Source organism: Vanessa cardui, chromosome 20 (genome assembly GCF_905220365.1).
Source record: "Vanessa cardui chromosome 20, ilVanCard2.1, whole genome shotgun sequence".
Taxonomy (NCBI): Eukaryota; Metazoa; Arthropoda; class Insecta; order Lepidoptera; family Nymphalidae; genus Vanessa; species Vanessa cardui.
This window is the reverse complement of record NC_061142.1, coordinates 3,003,423-3,027,032: the sequence shown is the minus strand read 5'-3', so window position 1 is coordinate 3,027,032 and position 23,610 is coordinate 3,003,423. Positions and strand designations below refer to the sequence as shown.

General features: G+C 33.6%; 2 protein-coding genes across 2 annotated transcripts; one reads left to right on the top strand and one right to left on the bottom strand.

The window, feature by feature from the left end:
- Positions 1-378: 378 nt before the first annotated feature.
- LOC124538630 lies at positions 379-3,920 on the top strand. The gene is made up of 5 exons (XM_047115750.1): positions 379-480; positions 901-1,036; positions 1,711-1,864; positions 2,668-2,854; positions 3,764-3,920. Exons 1-5 carry the CDS (start codon positions 407-409, stop codon positions 3,918-3,920), a joined length of 708 nt encoding a protein of 235 aa, XP_046971706.1. The 5' UTR covers positions 379-406.
- Positions 3,921-8,931: 5,011 nt separating this feature from the next.
- Positions 8,932-21,623, bottom strand: LOC124538329 (serine/threonine-protein phosphatase 5). The gene is made up of 9 exons (XM_047115359.1): positions 21,377-21,623; positions 20,988-21,229; positions 17,284-17,431; positions 15,686-15,807; positions 14,868-15,138; positions 12,783-13,013; positions 12,058-12,277; positions 11,066-11,147; positions 8,932-10,248 (listed from the first exon to the last, which is right to left on the bottom strand). Exons 1-9 carry the CDS (start codon positions 21,465-21,467, stop codon positions 10,186-10,188), a joined length of 1,470 nt encoding a protein of 489 aa, XP_046971315.1. The 5' UTR covers positions 21,468-21,623; the 3' UTR covers positions 8,932-10,185.
- Between the last annotated feature and the right edge of the window lie 1,987 nt (positions 21,624-23,610).

Genomic DNA, 23,610 nt, shown 5'->3' with positions numbered 1-23,610 from the left:
GGCCCTCTGGTGCTGCAGATGTCTATGAGCGGTTGTAGTCACTTTCCATCAGGTATGTCTCCTGCTCGTTTGTCAACTATCACATTAAAAACAAAATAAGATTTTGTCAGGAATACATAAAACTAGTTTAAAACTAAGTACATTATCTATGACATCATTTTCACATCTTTGATTAAAAAATTGGATGTTGCATTAACAAATTATTAGGCTCATGAAGGTACTTATGCAAATTCTTCCCTATTCGATAACATCTCAAGCCGTGACGTGCAGTAAAAGTATGTTGTGTAATCTTCATATGACAATGGTGTTTCTCCATACGATTGTTCCGAGGCAAGCTTTGGAACGATTTGTATATAGCATTCACGTGAACGCGGAAAGCGACAGTGACATCCGAGGGTCGGCTGAGATGGGTCTGAAGATTATTGTACTGTCTCTGTTGATTGCGTGTTTGGGCGTCGCGGCTAATTACCGGAACGATGGGTGAGATTGATTGTGAATAAGTAATTTTCGTATACATTTTATATACTTTATGTTATATTGTAGGTAGAACGCTTTGTAACAATAAAACATTTATTTCTTATTAGTGTCAACGAGATGGCTCAGTGGGTAAAACGCGTGCATCTTAACCGATGATTTAAGGCGGGTTCAAGCCTAGTAGCACTACTGAATATTCATGTGCTTAAGTTGTGTTTATAATTCATCTCGTGCTCGGCGTTGAAGGAAAACCTCGTGAGGAAACCGGCATGTGCCTAATTTCATAGAAATTCTGACATATGTGTATTCCCCCAACCCGTATTAGGACAGCGTGGTGGAATTTGTTTCGAACCTTATCCGCGAATGAGAGGAGATATTTGAGTTTTAACTAATCGTATTTAATAATCAAAGTACATTTCGTGAAAGGTTTATGCCAAGCACCGGTTACCAGCGGACTGAAGATCAGTTAGCGGAGCCCTCTTCTCGCGCTGAAAAGAATCGGGACGAGAGAGACAGCCAGGACAGAATCCAACGATTTGGAATATCGGGTTATGGCGGCACGGTAAGATAATTATATATTTATATGTTTGAAGGAGTTTTAATTCACCTGCTTATCGGTTTGCGAAAGTAGATATCAAAATAAACTTTATTCAAGTAGGCTTTTACAAGCATTTTTGAATCGTCATTTTACAATTAAGTGAAGCTAAGAAAGTAGAAAGTAGATTCTACCGAGAAGAACCGGCAAGAAACTCAGTAATAGTTATTCTTTTTCAACATTTAAAAAATACAAAGTCATGTTAGTTAATACAATTATTTAAATTAATATATCCTGCTTGGAAGTCAAGAAGTATTAACTCCACGCTTTTTTTATCATCTATAAATGTTATATATTATGTTACTATAATTTGATTTAAATTGATCTGTAGCATATCAATGATTTTAAACTTTATGAAATCTACTAGTTGCTTGCTTGGTTTTAAGGATATCGTTTGTCATGTGTTAGGCAAAGGAGTCCTTTCTTGGAGCTCAAGTTTGCTTCATAACAAATTTCATTAAATTCAATTCAGCGGTTTAGTCGTGAAATAGCGACAGACAGAGTTACTGTCACATTTATAATATTACTATAGATAAACTGTGGTAATTTTTTGTGCTAACGCTCGTCCAAAAGGCAAAATAAAATCTAAAAAGTTGTACATATGCTAATATCTTAATAAAATTATTTATTTATTTCTATAGGGTGCATATGGAGGTTCTGCACCGGGTCTTTACGGACCAGTCAAAATAGATCTGGGAGGAGTTCTCATTGGTTCTATTCTAGGATTTGGAGCCGTTATAATCCTGCCGAAGATTATTCACGCCTTTTCTTATGGCTACGGAGGTTATGGTCGAAGTGAGTTAAAAAACTAGTATATTCTACGATATTTTGGCGCCCGAACGGGGGCAGTCGCTAGTTTTTATACCAGCAATATATAAAATTAAACATACAAAGAATTACAGAGATATGTTGTTTTTGTTGATCATTGTCATATTTCTAATTATTGTACTCGACAAATATATCTCGTACAATACTAATACAATTAAACCACCAGTTGGAAGAAGGGAATAAACGCCACTTTTCGCTATATTCACTTTTATAAACTCTTACATTCTTTAAGCGTAGGGCTAAATATTATACATTTAAGGCAGGTATGTCGGTGAATAAATCAGGATTGATATTTTCTTAATAATCATTGATGTCCTATAAGTTTATAAGTTGAAAGCAAAAAGTTATGAAGTTTTTTTTTATTATCTATACCTATTTTTTGGATTTATTCCCTTCTTCCAATTGGTGGTTCAATTATCATCGTGTGCATTAATTCAAATACCGATGTTTCGGTATTCGACGATCGCCATGGACACCGACAGCACCAGTTTTCTTGGGTACGCCACTCCGTGGTCCCGGGTTCGGTTCCCGACCGAGTCGGTGTAGAATGAGACTATTTGTTTTCTATGCTGTCTTGGGTCTGAGTGTTTGTGGTAAAATCGTTACTTCTGATTTTCCATAACACAAATGTAATGTATGTGATTGGTGATTATTATATTATTAAATATGAATTTATAATTCATCACTGTTACACACACACACACACACACACACACACACACATTTATAAACTGTTGAATTTATATTATCAGTTAGATTTTTTTTTTCAGGCACGGAATCCGACTTCTCCCAAGTGTCGGACATGATTAACAAGTTCGATGAAACGCTAACACGTTACAACATCGACTCTTCATCATGCATGCTGCGACTGGCGTGTTCTTACGTTCAACTCGCCAATGAGAACACGATCACCGGGAACGCGACTGACTTTGATGGGATGCTTACGAATTTATCGAGGTGACTTGTTGCAATTTATTTATGACCAGCTGTTGCCTGCGACTTCGATCGCATTTTAGAGGTTTAGTTGTCATGTGTTGAGTCGAGATGGCCCAGTGGTTAGAACACGTTCTTAAATGATGATTGCGGGTTCAAACCCAGGCAAGCACCGCTGATTCATGTGCTTAATTTATCTTTATAATTCATCTCGTACTCAGCGGTGAAGACAAACATCGTGAGGAAACCTGCATGTGACAAATTTCATAGAAGTTTTGCCACATGTGTATTCCCACCAACCCGCATTGGAACGACGTGGTGGAATATGTACCAAACCTTTTCCTCAAAGGGAGAGGAGACCTTTAGCCCAGCAGTGGGAATTTACAGGCTGTTGTTGTGTTGGGCAAAAATAGTAGCCTTTGTCCTTCCTTGGAGTTCAAATTTGCTTCATATCAAATTTCATCATATTCGGTTCAGCGGTTTGGTTGTGAAAGAGCGACAAACAGTTACTTTCACATTTATAATAATAGTAGATATAGATTTTATGCGTGACATTTCAAAGTCACGTAGGAGTTTGGATCACAATCTTAACTCTTTGATATGGCATTTATTAATTCCCTAGACCAATTGTGATCCTAGACGTACAACAACATATTGTAATAGATTCGATTATTAAACTATTTCTAAGTTTTGGTAATAATTTAGTTTCAATAGAGTAACTAATTAATCTGTATTCATATCATAAATACAAAAGTACCTAAGGATTTCTGTTGCTGAACCAAATTCGATAAAATTTGTTTCAAGGCGAGCTTGAAACAAATTGAACAAATTGCATAAATTTGGCTAACCCTTAAAACACGAGCGATGTCAAGGCCGGTAGTATGTACTGCATGTCCATTATATTACTTGAATCTAAACCATTTTTTTTCTCAGTAACTCACTCGTGCGGCGTATGCTCGAAGGTACGTCAATATACGAAGCGATGTCAGCCGGCCAGTCGCTGGACAACGACTGCCAGCAGCTCTACCCAAAGTGCAAGCTTGATAAGAAAACGGTTGTCAAGATGATAACACAGCTAGTACCTTCATAACAAGAACTTAGATTGATTTAAAATATTATTTAGAGAATACAATAAAAATATTTTTCCCGATTATTTATTTCATTTTTAAAAATTAAGTTTTTTAAACTCTGAAAGCGATTGACAAAAGTAGTTAATAAACTTCTTATTTTTATAGACAGGATAAATTAAATACTAGATTTCTTGTAGCGTTACTTTCCACCAACTTGTGGGAGAAGGGGTTGTTTTTTATATCAAATAGTACATTTGTTCGTCTGTTTTTTGACTTGACTATAATATGTTTATATGGTAATATATTTCTACAAACATACAACCAATTAAATTGAAAACTTATAGTATTAGTTAGTGTAGGGTTTTAGAAAGAACGATTAACAAGAAAAACTACAATTTCCGGGAAATAAAATTAACGCCTTTCCAACATTCTTCTGATAAGAAAAGCGTCGCATATAACTTACATCTTCTAATAACAAAACATAGATGATCAACGTCGGTTGCATTGCTGGTCATGTCAGAAATTACAAAACGCTTTATATATATTTTAATAGAAAATAAAAATAATAATCCTTACTTCCAATTTATATTAATTGAATTCATCATATGCATTAAGTTGTTATTAATAATTGTATCAATTTTGGCAATGGTTGAAATAATATACACCGTTTGGTAGAAATTTAACAATTTTATTATTAAAATCGACACCAAACCTACATACGTCTGATATGCTCGGCAACTCAATACTCGACGTTTATAAAATCGGTATACAAAACCATTAAGCGTTTATAAGTGTCGTTTATTTATTGAATTCCCGATAATATTTTCAAATCTTTCTAAATACATAGATAGCGTCTTATTCGAATTGCAATTATTTATTATGGCAACACAGCTTTAAGTACATTGGATAAGTGAACGAAGAACGAATGAATTCATTATTTTAGGATTTATAACCGACGACCATTTTATTTTGCCGGTGACGTCATTTAGGCAGAATAGAGAATCCTGCTGTTTAATGTAACTAAATATGTAGTATGCCTACTGCTGGACATAAGCCCCTCTTCTGTTGAAGGTTTAGTTTAATATGCTTTATTTTTATGCTTGTTTTGATATATTTCGCGCAGATCCTTTGTAATGTTTGATTTAGGTCCAGGTGATACGACCAATGTGTCATATATTAATGAATTATTTTATTGCAATTCGAATGTGACGTTTTACAATATTTTATTTCGTATTAAGTATAATTATTATGTAACTATATCTACATCAAATGCTTTTGAGCATATATTTGGCAACTCAATTTTGGTGCTCATTTCATAAAAAAACAATAAATGGTTTGATAATAACTCGAAAGAAAAACAACTCTTTACATATCGACAAACCGGTGCGGTCGTATTATAAAAGTGTTTTAAGGGTATTTTTTTACAAAATTCCACGAATTAATTTATGTTTTATTTCGAAATAATAAACACCAAAATAAAGCAAGCATGAATTGTACTATAGTACAACGAACTTTTCCATAGACTAAGCAAGTTTTCTTTTTCATTAACGGGCATATGTTACTTAGTATGCATTATAAAATGGTGTTTAGAAAAAAATATTTCAGCACATAGAAATTTAGAAATATCTCATAGTACTAACGTCACGGTATAGGGTAAAACGGCAACACTTAGAATGTCGTATTTCCAAATATATATTTTTTAAATAACTCTGAGTAAATATCTTCGTTAGGCATTTGCAGTTTTCCGTCTCATATATCCTAAAAATGTTTATTTTTATAAGTGTACCATTTCGGTTACTGTGCTGACAATGCAACAAAATGGAAAGACAAAATGCAGTCATAAGCATACAACCATTATCTAACCTGCCTATAGTATATAGTATTAAATACCCATAAATTTAATTTTAAAATTAGACGAATCTTGGTCTAAATTCGTATATCTCATTGCTAATCTGCTTGCTTATTTTATATAGTACGAAAAATAATCCGTTGTCTAATAAGAGTTACAACAGAATATTTTGAGCACACTTACTTTAATCCAATATGAACTTATGTGCTAAATTAACCTAATTTCTTAGTTTAAGACTATATTTGGAAAATGCCTTATCCAAGGAAATACATGTTAATATATAGCAACACAGACATACGAACTTATTTGGTTTCAATCATATCATTCACTCATTCATTCTTTATGACTTGCGTTTCGACGATGTTTCGTATACAATATTTTGCACAAATATTGTAAGAATATATTTTTGTTTATGTTCGAACTATATTTTAGTGAATACAATCGAAAATACAATACTAATTTACAACCATAGACTGAATGTTATCGATCAATTGACAAGTCAACATATTTTTTTAAGCATGACCGTCAATTTTTTTTAAAGTCGATAATCGAGACCTTCTTCTAGTTTACATACTCGATTTACATTTATAAGATTTAGGTATATTTTTTATGTGTATGTATGGTATGACGTTCAATATTTCGAAATTGGAACTGTATTTTTGAATATGGAATCACTATACCATATCGTTCCAAGAAATGACACCTTATAAGTAATTTTAAAATTGGAACGCTACGAATAAAACGATTTAATCTTTATGATTAATAATATTTACAACATACTTTATTAAAAGAAAAAAAAAAAAACTATAGAAGGCTACTTGCTTCCCGAAAACACCCTTTTTCCGATGATTATTAATATATTAAGTATTTCGAAACCAATTACCTTTTTATAAATATTAGTAACATTAATAGAATAGGCCCATTACGCATGCGCAATTAATGTATAATTCAATACAATGCACACTAAGCGCTAACAGAGATATGTCAGAAGTTTAGAAGTTTACAATATTGCCCTTTTGATACTGAGTATACCATCCAAATTTTGTTTTGTTGATCAATGTCAGAAATGGACATTTTTACCTCATTTGATTGGTCTATTACAGCATTTTACGGAACAGACAACCAATGAACGATCGACGAGCCTAGAAATGACAAGCAGCGTTTATTAATTTCGTTTGTAGAACAGCTGAAACACGGCATATGCATTAAATTTATCCCCATGATCAAAAACCGGAAATATTAATAATTTTAGAATAAAATGACCCGGTAGTAAGTCTGCTCTGAGCAAGGGCACTAGTGAGAAAGTGATAGCAATATTATTCCAGATAGTCTTTTTATGGTACAGGTTGGCGGACGAGCATATGGGCCACCTGATGGTAAGTCACCATCACCCATGGACAATGACGCTGTAAGAAATATTAGCCATTCCTTACATCGTCAATGTGCCCAACCTTGGGAACCAAGATGTTTCTTGTGCCTGTAGTTAGTCTTTGATAGATTGTTTATACTCACGATTCTTAATTAATATTTTATATTGCTGGCAACATTGTCACGTGAGACAAATTACCACCCTCCTTTAAATAACCGATTGAGTGTTAAATGATTTAATAAAACGAATGCATTGCCTTATAGCGCCAGATAATATAAAATAACATATTAATCTTAATTTTTTCAATTAAAAACTTTTGATTTTAAACATTCAACTGATATATTTCAATGTAATTCTCTATTAAGTAATTGATATATTGACGTTGAATCTTTTGTGTATAGTACTATTATTTATTTATAGAAGTAATTTTTAAGCCAGATTTTTATAGTAGAATTAAGAGATTCGTATCGCGCAGGGTAATATACTAGGAATACGAATGTGGTGAGAGCCGTCGATTAATGCCAATTAATGTTCACCAGCGAAAATTAACTGGCAAATTATTGGCAACGCCTGCGTGCACATAACACACTGCACTGGAATATCACTTGGCATTGATAGCAACTATTGAATATTTCGGGATGTTCTATTTATTTGGCTTGCTTGCATTAATTTTACCTCATAGAAGAACCCCAAGTCTTTTTTATGACAATGGTCTAGCAATTGTGCCACCTGATGAGACGCGGTCACCACTACCATACACATTGGTACTATACTGATAAATTTATCATACCATATCATACACCAGCTCCACGAACTATGATTATGAGGTGTCCTAATTGTTTTTACACTGGCTTGCTATAGTTTAAATCCGGAACACAAAAACACTACAAGCCCAAGGAGTGATAAAGCGCGTAATATTTGCTGTCCTGCTTACACAATTATTACCCTGCGTATATTTAATACCAAACAACGAACGATTAACGAGTATCAAGATTATTCATGAGTAATTGAATTAAAGAGTATTTCTTGAGTATTCTACTGTAAAAACCAAGTCATTTTTGGTTTGTTATACAATTCTCGTGACCTTGAATACAAATGCTGTTGGAATTAATTTATAGTGTATGCCAGCATATTTTGAGCCATTTATGTATTGCAATTGCTTATTATTATAAATATATATGACTAAAAATTACAGACAATGGTAGTATGGTAACTTAATATTATCGAGTATATATTAAATATATATAATTTAAATAACGTTTAATAAGCAACGAAATGCAATACCATTAAATAAAATAGGCGTGTAAAGTTTAAAAGGCATATATATATATGCATATATATCATAATTGGCCGTATAAATATTTAAATATATGATGTTAAAATTGTTCGAGTTATTTTAAGGTCTATTTTGTCACATATGGAATAATAAAAACTGTGGCACATTCAAATATAATAAATTTACTTTAAAAGAAAAAAAAAAAACATTGCAACATCTAGTTAAAATTATAAAAACTAAATAATGGCAACACTGGCGGTTACAGTGTAAAATGCATTTTTGTACATGAACCATAGACAAAAGTGAGGTCTCACGCATCCACTACCTTAAATAAACTTAGCACAAAATTTAATGGGTAATCCCTAATTACCATTCGTCCAATCGACAACTTTTTAATTAAAGACAATGTAGAACATGCAAATTAAAATGTACACAGACTTAATTTTCATGCATTCCATTAAAATTTACATCATGTAATAAAATATTTATAGAATGTTCTTCTAATATTTTAAAATATATATTCTGATAGGGGTTTGGTAATTGTAACTATTTCACACACACTTATGATTCAGGTTTATAATAAAATCTTCTAAGTGAGTATTGTAATTTATTTCGATACGGAATAAGTGTAAAAAAGGTCCGTTTTATACGCTTTAAACTTTTGGTTGGATATTAATGAAACTCAGTATGGAAAAACTCATTAATACTACACTTTTAATTCTAAAAAATAAATTCTTAGGTATAATAAAAAAAAATTGTAAATATTTCGTAATTGACGATAGTAGACCATAAACAATTCCTAGGCAACGAATACATAATCCTCATATTTGAAAATCGAACATCGATTGACGAATTGTAATTAGGGGGGTGAATGTGTACTGAGCCTATACAATTTAATCATAGAAAATACCTTATATTAAAACACAATTAAAAATAATGCTTAACGGAGATAAAGTGATGGTTTTTTTTCTATAATATATCATAATTATTAATTTAGTACTAGACAATAAGGTCGAATATAGCTTAGCAAGTGAGTTTGAGTAACTATTGATAATCCGGTTTTAACCAGTTTTTACTAGATCCCTTAAAATGAAAATAACATCATTTAAGAAAATAATTAAGCAAAATTCGCAGTCTTATTACGAAGATATTGTCCATACTACTTTATTGACTTAGATATTATACAGTTAAAATATACCAAGGCTTTAGACGCAAATAAATACGCTAGAAAATACATTGGCATTATTAAATTAGTATATATATAATAAATGGATTCATCACGCATTATGCTTTCCAAATTTTACGAAATCTACGTTTGCAGACTAACTTCAAAGGTAAAACACGAATTTTGGACGGCATAACGCACGAGATCCATTGTAAAGGCATTTTTCAATTTTGCGTCATTATATGTCGCTACATACAACAACAGAAGGCTTTCAAAATCACATACATTTGGATATTATAATTTAGTTTCATTTTAGCACTTCATATAGGACCTTGAAGGGGGGGGGCTCTGCCCAATGTTTTACCTTCCAGGGTAGGCAGGGGTTTGTAATAAATTCACACTATCCTTTCATCAATGACTTTAAAGTTCATTTCCATCATTGAGGAATCGAAGAGTTTCTAGTCCAGTTTCATGTACCAGGGGCACAGATTTCGTATGGAAGTCTTTGACTCTGGTTTTCGTTTGGGAGTTGAAGATGTTTTTGTGTTATAGTATTGCCAAGTGACGTCACAGCTCATTTAAGCTGATAACGAGTCGACGTCGTTGCTTGACAATAGGTCCTCGGATCATTGATAGAACATGCTCAGCATCGAGTGGGCGTAGGTCATTGGTTTAACGTCTGGGTGTGGCTGGAATAAAAAAAAAGACAAATTGAGCATATTTAGAAATGGTTACTTAAATATATGAAGAGTCGAGATGGCCCAGTGGGTAGAACGCGTGCATCTTAACCGATGATTGCGGGTTCAAACCCAGGCAAGCACTGCTGATTCATGTGCTTAATTTGTCTTTATAATTCATCTCGTACTCAGCGGTGAAGGAAAACATCGTGAGGAAACCTGCACGTGACAAATTTCATAGAAATTCTGCCACATGTGTATTCCACCAACCCGCATTGGAACAGCGTGGTGGAATATGTTCCAAACCTTCTCCTCAAAGGGAGAGGAGGCCTTTAGCCCAGCAGTGGGAATTTACAGGCTGTTGTTGTTGTTGTTGTACGTAAATATTAATGTTGTAGATACTAAATAGCCCGGAGTCAGGGAGTTGGCAGGGCTGTGTTTTAGACACATTTACATACATTTACACACATAGCTCTTTCACTTTGTGTCAGATTTGCTGTCCTATCGGATTAAAGGAATAAAGAGTACATCTGTGCTATATAATGGGACTCCCTTGAGATAGGCAGTCGTGGCGGGTCGGGACGATAATGATCACCGATCCTAACTAAATATACTTTATTCAAGTTGGCTTTTACAAGCACTTTTGAATTGACATTTAACAAACTTCGGTTCAAAATGTCTAGCGAGAAGAACCGGTAAGACTCCAGTAGTTACTCTTTTTCAACATTTAAAAACATATTTATGTTAGTTAAATATAATTATATACTTTAAGCATGATATATAATGCCTGGAAGTTAGTGGGTGGAGGTACAAAATAATATTAACTTACCACAGCTTCATAAGATGTGAATTTAGGTTTCAGCTCTTTGCCATTCATCGTAATGAAAGCACCAAGGTTACCCATTGTATCACTGAAATTAAAATTAATTCATGATTAAAATTTATTTATTATTAAACATTAAATTATTGTTATATATTAAGTATGCCATCAGTAATCTTTCGTGAGAAAGCTGGGTAAAGTATTCCTTAGATGGTTTGGAAGTAATTTCTGTATATCTTTCTAAAAGCTAACAGGACTTGAATAATTTGAAAGACATTCTGAATATTAATATCAGACTATATATGTTCAGTATGCTCACTTTGATATATTTACTGTTTATTACAAACCAATACTCAATATGACATTTGGAATAGCAAAAGTTGTATAAGATCCAAGAGGCGGCTTTATCATTATAGGACTGATCTGTATTATTATTATAAATGTGAATGTAACTGTCTGACTTTCACGACCAAACCGCTGAACCGAATTTGATGAAATTTGGTATTAAGCAAACTTGAACTCCAAGAATTGACATAGGCTACTTTTTTTGCCTAACATATGACAATCGGCGGCTATTAGTTGTACAATAAATGTTAAAGCAGAACAATTATTTTAAATTGCGAATAAATATTATACTGCAATACACAATAGAATACACAAAAACAACTATGTCTAATATATGTAAACTTACATACAATACATATGTCATATACCAATAATAATAAAAATACATTGTAAAAACCTGATAAATTAACAAAATAAAAAGAAGATAACGATTGATTAATGAACACATGAACAAACGCTGAAACAACCCTTGGAGTACTAGTGCAAAAAGCTTCATTCAAAGTAAAACACCTCGCCTTATTACCTCCACTAAGACAGGAAGGCTGGGTCGTTTCGTCCAGAGGATTGGAATTACTATTTAACTCAAGATGAGGCGGAACCGGGGCGGATCGCTAGCACTATGTAAATACAACAATACAAGATCTTAATCATCTTACCAATAGTTTGGTGCTGAGAATACAGTGATGCACTTCCCGTCGTGAGCAACTTCATATCCATCGTTCTTGACCTCGTGGCTCCTTATGATGTAGTCGAGGCCGTTCTTCTGCAGGAAGGCAGCTGTGACGTCAGGACCGAACTGGCATCCCACGCCTCGCTTTGAAGGCGACCTTCCCGCCATGGGTTGCGGGTCGGACCAGAGCAGTTCACACATTATACCTGAAAGTTACAAAATTTCATTGAATCTGGTGTTATAGAATCCACTATATTATAAAATGAAATTTACATTTGATATCAATATTAGTTTTCATTTGAGAGCCGATATGGCCCAGTGGTTAGAACGCGTGCATCTTAACCGATGATAGCGGGTTCAAACCCAGGCAAGCAACACTGAAAATTCGTGTTTATAATTAATTTCGTGCTGGTATTTTCATTATCATCTGAGATTGTTTATTTTCAGGCTGTGACCTTCCCCTACTTGAGAGCTCGCCAGTGTGTGTGTGTGTGTGTGTGTGTGTGTGTGTGTGTGTGTGTGTGTGTGTGTTTGGGAGGGGGGGGGCTTTGTTTTTAGTTTAGTGAGTATTACGTTCCCTATCTCATTTCTGCTCCGTTGATAACGTTTTGTATAGTTGAGTACGTAAAGAGTCAGTTAAGGTAACTGACCGAAATTCCTTTTACTCTACGACCGGAGTAAGGGCGCAAAAAAAAAAAACGCAAGTCTTACCATCTTCCGGTGGCTGTTTGTTCCTATCCACATTTCTGATATCGTCCAGTGTGACGTCGTCTTTGGAGAAGAGCCCGCCATGCATCACCAGTACCCTGTTGTTGATGCAATGCGCTAACGGCAGCCAATTGTACAGTTCCGTGAATAGATCTGCCATCTGGGATGTGTATTTCGATGTCACCTCGCCCCGGAAACCGTAGACGCGGTTCATATCTCGAGTCTCGTGGTTACCTGGAACAAAAATGCATACATTAATAATATTAATAATAATCTTTACATAATTTATTCGTAAATTCGTGATATTTCGCTTTCATACATATGTCACCGTAAGTCTTCAATTGTCACGTTCGTACTAATTGTCAACTGTCAATTCGAGCCAACACAGTAGATATTATTGCAATGCTCAGAGTTTTGCGTAAGCACATGTGCTCTCGCTAATCCTTCGACAGAGTTCCAGCGCAGACTAGCCGCTTTAATTGTTATAAATGTGTGCAATTATAAAGTAAGTGTATGTAATTATAATTGTGTGCTAATATTATGAGAAACACCCCCCCCCCCCTTCTATTTATTTCAGATATTATACCGTTAAACAACAGTCCGCAGTATTGTTGTGTTCCGGTTTGAAGGGTGAGTGAGCCACTGTAACTACAGGCACAAGGGACATAGCATCTTCGTTCCCAAGGTTGGTGGCGCATTGACGATGCAAAGAATAGTTAATATTTCTTACAGCGTCATTGTCTATGGGTGACCACTTACCATCAGGTCGCCCATATGCTCGTCCGCCAAGCTATTCCATAAATAAAACTATTAAAAAAAATTAGTTCGTATTCCTTTAAAATTATATCGCCACTTTAGATGAACTGTAGATAACATTATAGGAACTTACTTTTTATTATTATTTTAATTGACACGGGATTTGGGATAAATATATTGTTGTTTAATTATTATATGTTATTTAATGAATAATACATATATAGCGAAAGTCATTTCATTCCAACTGGGAGTCCCAAGACTCTTTTACATACGACCTTTTGCACTTGAATGAATAAATTTACGACATAATTATTATTTTATAATTTGTTTCAATTTAAATCACGAACATATCCACTTCTACAATTGAAACACAAACAATGGGTTCATTCTTAATGCTTTATTCAATATTGTGAGAAAATTCGCGATGAATTCTTTAAATTATTGAATAATAATTCCAAACTAAAAATAGTATAGTACGAAACAACTTAGATGTAGCATTGGCAAATTCAATAAAACCGATTACTGTTGATTTATACAACCAATAGAAATAGCTCCCTATCGCGCCATTCGACGCTATTCGTCGCTATAGATTCTCATGTAATTTCAACCCGAGAAAAAACAAGTGCATGTTAATCGACGTGTCAAAATGACGAATATATTAAGTCATATGATATTACAAGCTATTACGTTTGTGTAAAGATCATATTCACATAAGAAATAAATATTAGTAATTTGGGGTAGCGTACTTAATTTGGATATGATAATTTTTAAGAATTTTGCCGATGCTACATCTAAATTGTGTCGTAGTATACTTACATGAACAATTGTGATTTATTTATAAGTTATTAGCTGAACTTGCTTTATTGGCGCGAAATTAATAAAACACAAACTCCTAACGTCCGTTTTACACCCTATGGAGCAGATTATATGATACTTTTTTTAAATAATTTTTTTAAAGTTGCATCTACAAGAGAGACAACTCAAAAATGGTTTACTTTTGGATTATACATATGGGGGTTAAAATTATTGCAAATAGTCTCCTCTATCACCTCTTAGCGGATATACGTCGAGTTACCATACCAATAACCCTGTATATGTCACCGTAAGATTACAAAATTCGTTAGATTACAATCTATCTAGTCAGATTGTAAACTGTCGAAACATTGTGAAATATTATTGCAATTTAACGCATAATTTTTCGCTACTTTTTGACTTTACTACCTGACACATGACAGCGAATACCCTAAAACGCGAGGGTAAACGCTGGCGACTACTTATATTATGTGTCCAAAGCATTAACCAGTCAAGAAGACACCACCACACATAACTTACCTCGAGACATATAGAAGTGGTCGGGGTAGAGCAACTTGAAGCTGAATAGCGTGAAGATGCACTCCACACTGAAGGAGCCTCGGTCCACGAAGTCACCATTAAACAGATAAGGATTCGTATCTGATGGAAGGCCGTTCAGCTTGAAAATATTCATCAAGTCATAGAACTGGCCGTGTATGTCTCCGCAGACTGTGAACTTCTTATCGTCCGGCACCTTTATGTCAACTAAGGATGGCTGCTTCTGGAAGTATGCTTTCACGTCGATGAGGATCTGAAAAACATTGTGTGTGTTAATATTTAGTTATAAAACATTTATATGGAGACGAGATGGAGTACTATAAGACATCAAAGATATTTTTTTATGAAACTGCTGATATAAACTCCTTTCATTCTTTATCAGAAAAAATTTCATCGATCAGATTCAGGACGGCCTTGTGATAAGGACCAAGGTAAGGTCCACTGAATTCCCATATGGTTTAACATCTCGTGCACACTTGAGAAACATTGTGAGGAATACTGCTAACTATGCCAAGTTTAGTGTAGCAGAGAGGTATACGCTTTAAACTTTCTCCTTAAGCCGACATTGACACAAGGAAATCTACTGGTTGTTACTTTAAGGCCTATTAATGATGGGACTTGGGCAGAACTACTCTTTTAAGATCAGATCACATCACACACATCACATCGGAACTTGTTTTTTATCAGAAATACTAAAATTAAGATAGTTACTATCCGAAATATGCGGACATATTAAAAAAATAACACCCTCAGGAGGCATATGGAGATTATAATAGAGAAGAAAAGATTATTATTCTTACTTTGTAAGCATATTTCTTGTGAAGTTTCTTCTGCTCCTTGTAGTATTCCATGAGCTCAGTGATGAATTTCAGTGTAACTTTACCGTCCTCGAGGCTTGGACCCTCGTATTCATCTTCAATTGCTGAAATTTGAAATAAAAAATGCATCTCACTATGATGTGGATATGTAATTAAGGAAGAAAGTTGTCAAACTTTTCCTATTTTTTTCTACTTTATCAATATTATATATATATACTAGTCAAAACAAAATAAGGGCCACCATGTTTTTGTAGTGGATTAAAAAAAATATGGGGTTTAGGGATATGCAAATGATTAGATTAAATTATTTAATAAATTTTTAATTTAAAGAGCAGCAGATATTGTTTTTTTCCTCTAAAATTAGCATCACTTTCTTTTTTTTTTTAGAAAAATCGACTTTTTAACCTAAATTACACAATGTGAAAAAAATGTCTAATTTACAAAAAAAAACTGAAGATTTGTTGAAATGTTAATTTTTTCAGTAACGTGTTTGTCCTCCCCTTTTTCGAAGACATTATTCAAGCCTCGAAGGTATACTCTCCACCAGGTGTCGTATTGTCTCCTGTGGGATTTGGTCCCAGCTTGTCTTTAGCACGTTGATGAGCTGTCGTTAGTTAGTTACCGGTTGATTTGTGTCACGAACGCTTCTTTTTAACACATCCCACATGTGCGCAATAGGGTTAAGGTCCGGGCTACTGGCGGGCCACGGCAGCACCCGTACACCAGCTTCTTCTACTGCTCGACAGTAGCTCTATGAGTAGATGTATGAGAGCGGGGATTTTCATGCATTAATTGGTATCCTGCACCAATTCTTTGTGTAAATGTCACCACGTGGGGTCTTATGACCTGCTTAATGTACCGTTGAGCCGTTACCGTGCCTTCGTTCAGAATTACGAGCTCGGTTCCACCTGATAGTGAGATTCCGCCCCACACCATTACTTTAGGACCCCCGAATCTGTCACTTTCGTGGATGCAAGCATCGGAAAATCGCTCTCCTTCTCTTCTCCAAACTCTAATGCGACGATCATCACAAAAAAAATTCACTTTGGATTCATCTGTGAACAATACCTTGCTCCAGTCATAGATGTTCCAGGCCTAGTGCTGTCTCGCGAACGTTAATCGCCTTGCACGATGCGTGGATGTCAGTGGAATTCGCACTACTCGTCGTCTAGAGAGCTGTTGGTCTTCATGCAACCGATTCCTAATCGTTTGGTCACTCACGCGGGTGCCCGTCGCTTGGCGCAAGCGGTTTTGTGAGGAGCGGGCGGTGACGACTCGCTCTTTGCGCGCAGTTAACCGTATGTAGCGGTCTTCCTGTGCTGTGGTTGCTCGACTCTTGCCTGATCCTGGTCTTCTGGTAACTCTCCCTCACTTGAATCCTAATCCAAGCATTCTGGATTGCTCGCTGTGAAAAACCCAGCTGCAGAGCTACAGACCGCTGCGAATGGCCCTGTTGAATCAGCGTTATGGCCCCAGTTGTGATGCCCCAGGAAAACATGTTGCTATCAAAAGTCTAAATTGATGATTTTTCAGTTAATTTTAAGTTTAAGTCCTTCCAAAAATAGTGTAAAGATACTTACTCATAGCATCTAGGTTGATAGTATCTGCGATATTCACTCCCTTCTGATCCACAGAGATGGCTTTCTCGAATGCAATTTTCTTAACTATTTTATTGCATTCGTTGTATTTCATTTTCGCATCAAGATCGTTAGGCCGAACTTTGGTTACCTGAAATGATCAAAATTGAGTTATCGACGTATAAAATAATTTTAGTCTAATAATTTTATTATGTCTTAAAACCCAACACGCTGACAGGCTTAATGATTTTTGTTTTTATTTATTCGAGGTCAAGTATCCGAACGTATAATAAAATCATCGTCTCGCTTAAAAAATATAAGTAATTTTTTTACATGCAACAGATTAATTTGGAATATCTGTAAACTCTATTCTCATGTTATATTTCAATTTAGAATACACCAATGTGAAATTAAATCGAAAGTTGCTAGACGATACTAAATTCAATCAATACACTATTATAAGGCACATCTATACAATTGACAACTATTGGCATCAGATTTTTTTTATTTTTTACTTTAACCAAAATCTTTGGACATTTGCTTGGTGATTGCTGATCAGTGCATTAAAAATATGCCTATTATAAAAAAAATAGTCAAACAATCCTATGCTTATAATTTTCGAGCAGTCATTTATCATTTGAATCTAGAATTATTGTTCCATAAATAAAAAAAAGCTATTTATTAACAACAGAACATTACACAAATGTAACTGTAAGCCAATGGTTTAATAGCTGCATGATATAATTTAATTAATAATGATTGTTAGCGTTCTGCTACCAGTAATATCTTGGCGAAATATGAACCAGAGGAGACAATAAGATGGGTGTATTGTACAGTCAGAGTAGGAAAACCTTCGTCACTTTTCAAATTAATTCCTTTATTAAGTCTTAAGCTCTTAGTACCTTATGCATCTAAACGTCAAATAATTGCGACGCAATGTCATTCTCGATCGGTAAAGCAGATTATCGCTCATACCGAGCACACGAAAATAGATCTTAAGATGACGAACCTTTTCTTACCCCGACTGTACACTAATATTATGAATGCAAAAGTAACTCTTGTCTTTTTGTCTGTTGCTTAAGTACGTAAAGCAAGCTTGAGCTGCAAAGAAGGACATAAGCTACACTTATAACCCTAATACCTGTCAATCAACCAATAAAAAGCGAGCAAAACCGCGGGCGATAACTAATACATTTTATGAAGGTTATTATAATATTACTCTTACGACAACCATATTATTAATATTATCAATAATATAAACATATTTTTTGAAAAATACTTTATCAGAAGTATGAACAAAAAAATTATGCAAAGTTTGAACATAAACTACATAATATAATAAATTTACGTATCTTAGGAGAGAAACACAAATTCAGCATGGGTTAGAAAAATGTAATAGAATTAAAATATCAAGCACTTATATGATTTTATTAAGGAATTCATGGCTTTAGAATATAAATACTCTTGAAGGGGTTTATAAATTAAATATTTTTTTGTCTTATTCTTTCATATGTTGAATCAATTATGATTGTAAGGGAGATATTAACATTTAACAATGCACCTGCTATACAATGTTGATAAGTAAGGCCGATAGTCAATACTAAATTAGGACTATTAATAATTGCAGTTTCTTAAATCAAGTCAATCATATCAATTATAGATTAAAATTGACTTGTTTACATAAGATATATATTTTCAATATCTATAGTTAGAATCAAAGAGAAAAATAAATGTTGCTAGTTTAATATTTCTGATGTTAATATAAAATATTAAACATGAATATAACTCTATATTTATGAATGTATATATTATACATTCTGAACCTACACTATTTAATAGTGTAGGTTTTAATAGAATATGTTACTACTTATAAAGGCAATTTTGATAAAGTTTAAATTCTTTTAAGCTTAAGCATGTTTTAATATAAAACATACAACTAAAATATACAGACTATGTCACACTCGCAAGCAAAATTATCATAATCTCTAGTTATCTTGTAAATCTAATTAACACCTACTATAATAAGATTGTCATTTTTTATTTATATTATTATATTAGAAAGGCAAATAATTTATGAATGACCTTTGCCTGTTGATACTCTATGAATCAACAATTTCCTATTTCTTATTACTATGTCTAAGTTTCTTTTTATGTGTACTATTAATTGCCTTTTTTCTTAAACCAGAACACATTAATGGACAACATATATAGATATCTTTTATATATTTCATAAAAAATGTAAAAATGTTTGAATGTATATGTGTCTGTATTATTTCAAAGTATTTGACCGATCCTCATAAAAATTGGTAAATATGTATATATAAATGTATTTCTTTCAATGATAAGGTTATTAATGTATCCATTTTGTTCGACTTGCAATCAATTATTTTTTATTTCCATTCAACAAATTGCTGTGACATTTGAAATACAGATTAAAACACATATATCACCGCTATGTTTTGATTATGTAAGATATACATAAAATAATCTGTATTTCACAATGAATGTTTTCATTTATTTGATATTGACATACATTATTTGGACAAAATATTAGCACAGACATAAACATCAGATGTACATTAGTCATTAAAATACTTCATATATTAGTTACATGATGATGACTATAACTTCTTATGATACAAGCTGAAATCTATTTCATGAAAATACTGAAGATCATTTATCCTAGTTACTTGACAGGGCTGTCATGGAATGTTGGAATGAAATATGCAGACATTAAGACATCTATATAAGAAGAATCTATTAAGTATTAAAAGTGTATCTACAGATTTTGCTGAAGGGTCTTCTCGGTAGAAATTACATTGAGAAATGACAATAGCTTTAATTATAATTCTGAGTGCTTGCAAGGATGTCCATGAATATTGTATATTCTGATTTGATTAGAATCTACCAACTGTAGTTACATTACACCCATACATATATATTATATTTATTATTCATATATATTATAGATCATGTATTATTGAACCATACTTAAGATCAATTAACACAACAAAACCATGAGATGTTTACAACTAATACTTGTACTGCTCAAACTGGGCCCGAAATAAGAATGGGTTATTATGTAGAATTGTAGCGAATGTGTTATCAAGTAACAAGATAGCTTAGGATTTATATAAATGAGCATTATAATGATTATTGTAATACATATACATAATGATGGTCTAGAAGATTTTAGTTTATTAATATAAATATAGCTGACATATAGATATATAGTTTATGCATGGTTTTAATAATTTATATATATTTCAATGGACGGTTAGCAGTTGGTCTTTCAAATAATCAGGGAACATTTAATTTATTTAACAGATTTAATTTATGTTTTAATGTTAGATATTATTGTCAGTGATTCTCAAAATCCAATGATTATTAAGTTGTATATTAATATAATAAAGTATACAAAAGTATAACATTTAATTTTATTTGCTGGATTGATAAATATAAATCAACATATTATGCAACTTTTAATTGATTTATAATTGCATTTGAGGTTTTGAAATTGATATTGTTTCAAGTTTAGCAATTACTCTTAAGTTTAATGTTCTTACTGTGTCTAAGAAACGAAAGTTGTTATAAGTTTAAATGCAATGCAATAACTCAAAAAAATAAAATATTTTCTAGCATGTGCAGTTTTAAACTATAACCATTTTCGCTTGCAGTTTAGTTTTAAATAAAAACTTTATACTTACATATTCAAAGTCTTTAAGCGCGAATTTGTATTTTCCTAAGGCCATGTATGCCGCCGCTCGTCTGTAATATGCTTTGGTGTATAGCTTATCTAATTCTATAGCTTTGGATGCATCATTGAGTGCGTATCCAAAGTTTTCTAATCTTAAATTAGATATACTCCTATTGGCGTAGTAAACAGCGCTTGTCGGATTCTTCTCGATTGCTTGAGTATACAATTCAATAGCACGGTTGTAGTTTTGCCCTGTAACGAAGGTTATGATTAATATTAATTATGATTTCGAAGTAAAAAAATTTAAACCGATTGTCTTTTCAGTTAATTATCATGTGGACGTAGGTTGATTGTGTATATGTAACGTTTTAATTCACGTTATTGATTTGGAAAACTCACGTTTAAAATATTCATTAGCTTCATTTTTCAGCTTCTCTGCTGCTTCTAGATCTTGAGGCACAGGGCCGGTTAGTTCCTCGTTTCCAGCCATTACTTCTAGATTAAACGCGGAACAAATTAATATGTTTAAAAGTGATTTATGACTTATTCATGTGAAAAAATGTGATTTTCTCACATTCATTACATGCTATTCGCAAATCGGGAAAAATGAATTGATGGAATGATGAATGAACGATTTTCTGAATGATTGATTAATTGAAATGTTGCTATTTAAAAGTGTATTAATATGACCTCAAGTTAATTTAAAAATTGTCTATGATTCAATACTCTAAAAGACAGATACAGAATGTTATTATTAGATAACATCATAATAGATAATATTATATATTGTAAAAGCTGAAAGAATGTTCTTTTACCTTTTTCTAAATCTATCATATTTTGCATCAATTATGAGGAATTTAAATATATAATAATTATTAAAAGAGCGTTTTTTGGAATATATATAATTAATTGTGAATTTTATCAGTTCTTCGAATTATAAGAATAAAAAATGGAATATTTTTTATTCACAAAATTTAATGATCTCGCCTTAACTTTGAGCAGCGTAGGAGAAAGTTTTGTTCCAGTATATGAAAATATCTAAAATAACTATCATATGATATTTACTATTGTAACCATAAGAAGAAAAAAGCCAAATAAACATTTGACAGCAAAATAATGCGATTTCATTGGTCAAGAGCGCGATTAAACTATCATTGATGATGATTTGCACGAAAAATTAAAGTAGAAAAAAGTAGTTAAGTGCAATAGTGTTATATTATAAATAAAAATAAATTATTTTATTAGTTACACACAATATAGCTGAATTTTGAACAAATTGCATACAGTACTTGAATTGGTTGGTGAATAAGATTTGTTTATATTGTTTGCTTGTGTGATATGTCTCAATCGATTAGAACATGTCAATGTCATAAATGACATTCGTGACATTTGTGATTACTGAATTTTATTCTTTTCGATTCCAATTTATTCTTTAACTGTTCCTAATCGTTCGATCGTTTTTTTAATGTGTTTTTTTTTTAATTTTCTCTGTTTAAATAAAAAGTTAAAAAGTAAACTATTTTTACATTGAATGAAAAAGGGTAACGCAGGACAAACAGATATTTTTTTTATTCGAACACGAAACAACAGTCAATATTTTGTAGTAGTATAGGAAAAACAAATTTAACTCCGTTTACATATCAACACTCCATCATTGTATATTTAATTAAAGGTTAATCCAAGACGAATATTAATCGAGCATCGAATACATTCATAAACTAAATAATAATAAAAAAAATCGTGGTAGGGCTTTGTACAGGTCTTCCACGTAGTTTCGGGGTGCATGTCAATCACCTCCTCGTGGTGGCACTCTGGGCAACAGGGCAGGCTTGAGCTTGCTCGTCGGCCACGGCTAAGACTCCTGGTACGTTCCTGGTTGGCCTCAGGGAGGACCATGTATGTGGCCTCGTTGGCTAGGAAGGAGTGGGAGGGCTCGCTATCCGAGTCTCCCAGGTGTATTACACCGGCGGTCAGAGGCGGAGCCTACCATCTTCCCGCCGCAGGGCGTCAGCTTCGTTGACACCCAGCCTCCAGTGGCTGACTCGGGGGAGTTCATCACATGAGCACATGGAGGATGAGGAGGAAGGCACGCACTAGGCGCGCTTTCTACGATTGTCTCGATTGTGTGGGGTCTCGGTTGCATGCCCTGGGCGATCCCGTTGCCTTACCACTCGGCGGCATGGTGGAAATCCGAGGATGGTTTTAGTGGGTAGGACAGGGCCTTCAGCCCTGTCACGGGGCCCTTATAGCCCCGGTTGAGTCCCACATACCCGTCCCGGTCCCCCGACCGGGCGGGAGGAGTAAATGCCTTTTCTCCTCGTAAAACAAAAAAAAAGTCCTTCCGCGTAGTTAATATTTATTCATCAAATATTCTACCGCAAATCAACAATGTGTTTTACTATTGTGTCATACTTTGAAACGTTTGAATGATTGGTGGTGCCTGATTTTTGATTTAAGGAATAGTTAACATTTCTTACAGCGCCAATCTGTGGTGGTGATGGTTCATCTGAACAGAACACTGAAACAAAATCGTTTCAGGCGCTCGTGTTGGAATCGAGACTTAGTCTAACTTATTTTTAATTACTCTGCTAATCATTACTTGATCTTCTAAGCTTTTCATAATGTAGACCCAA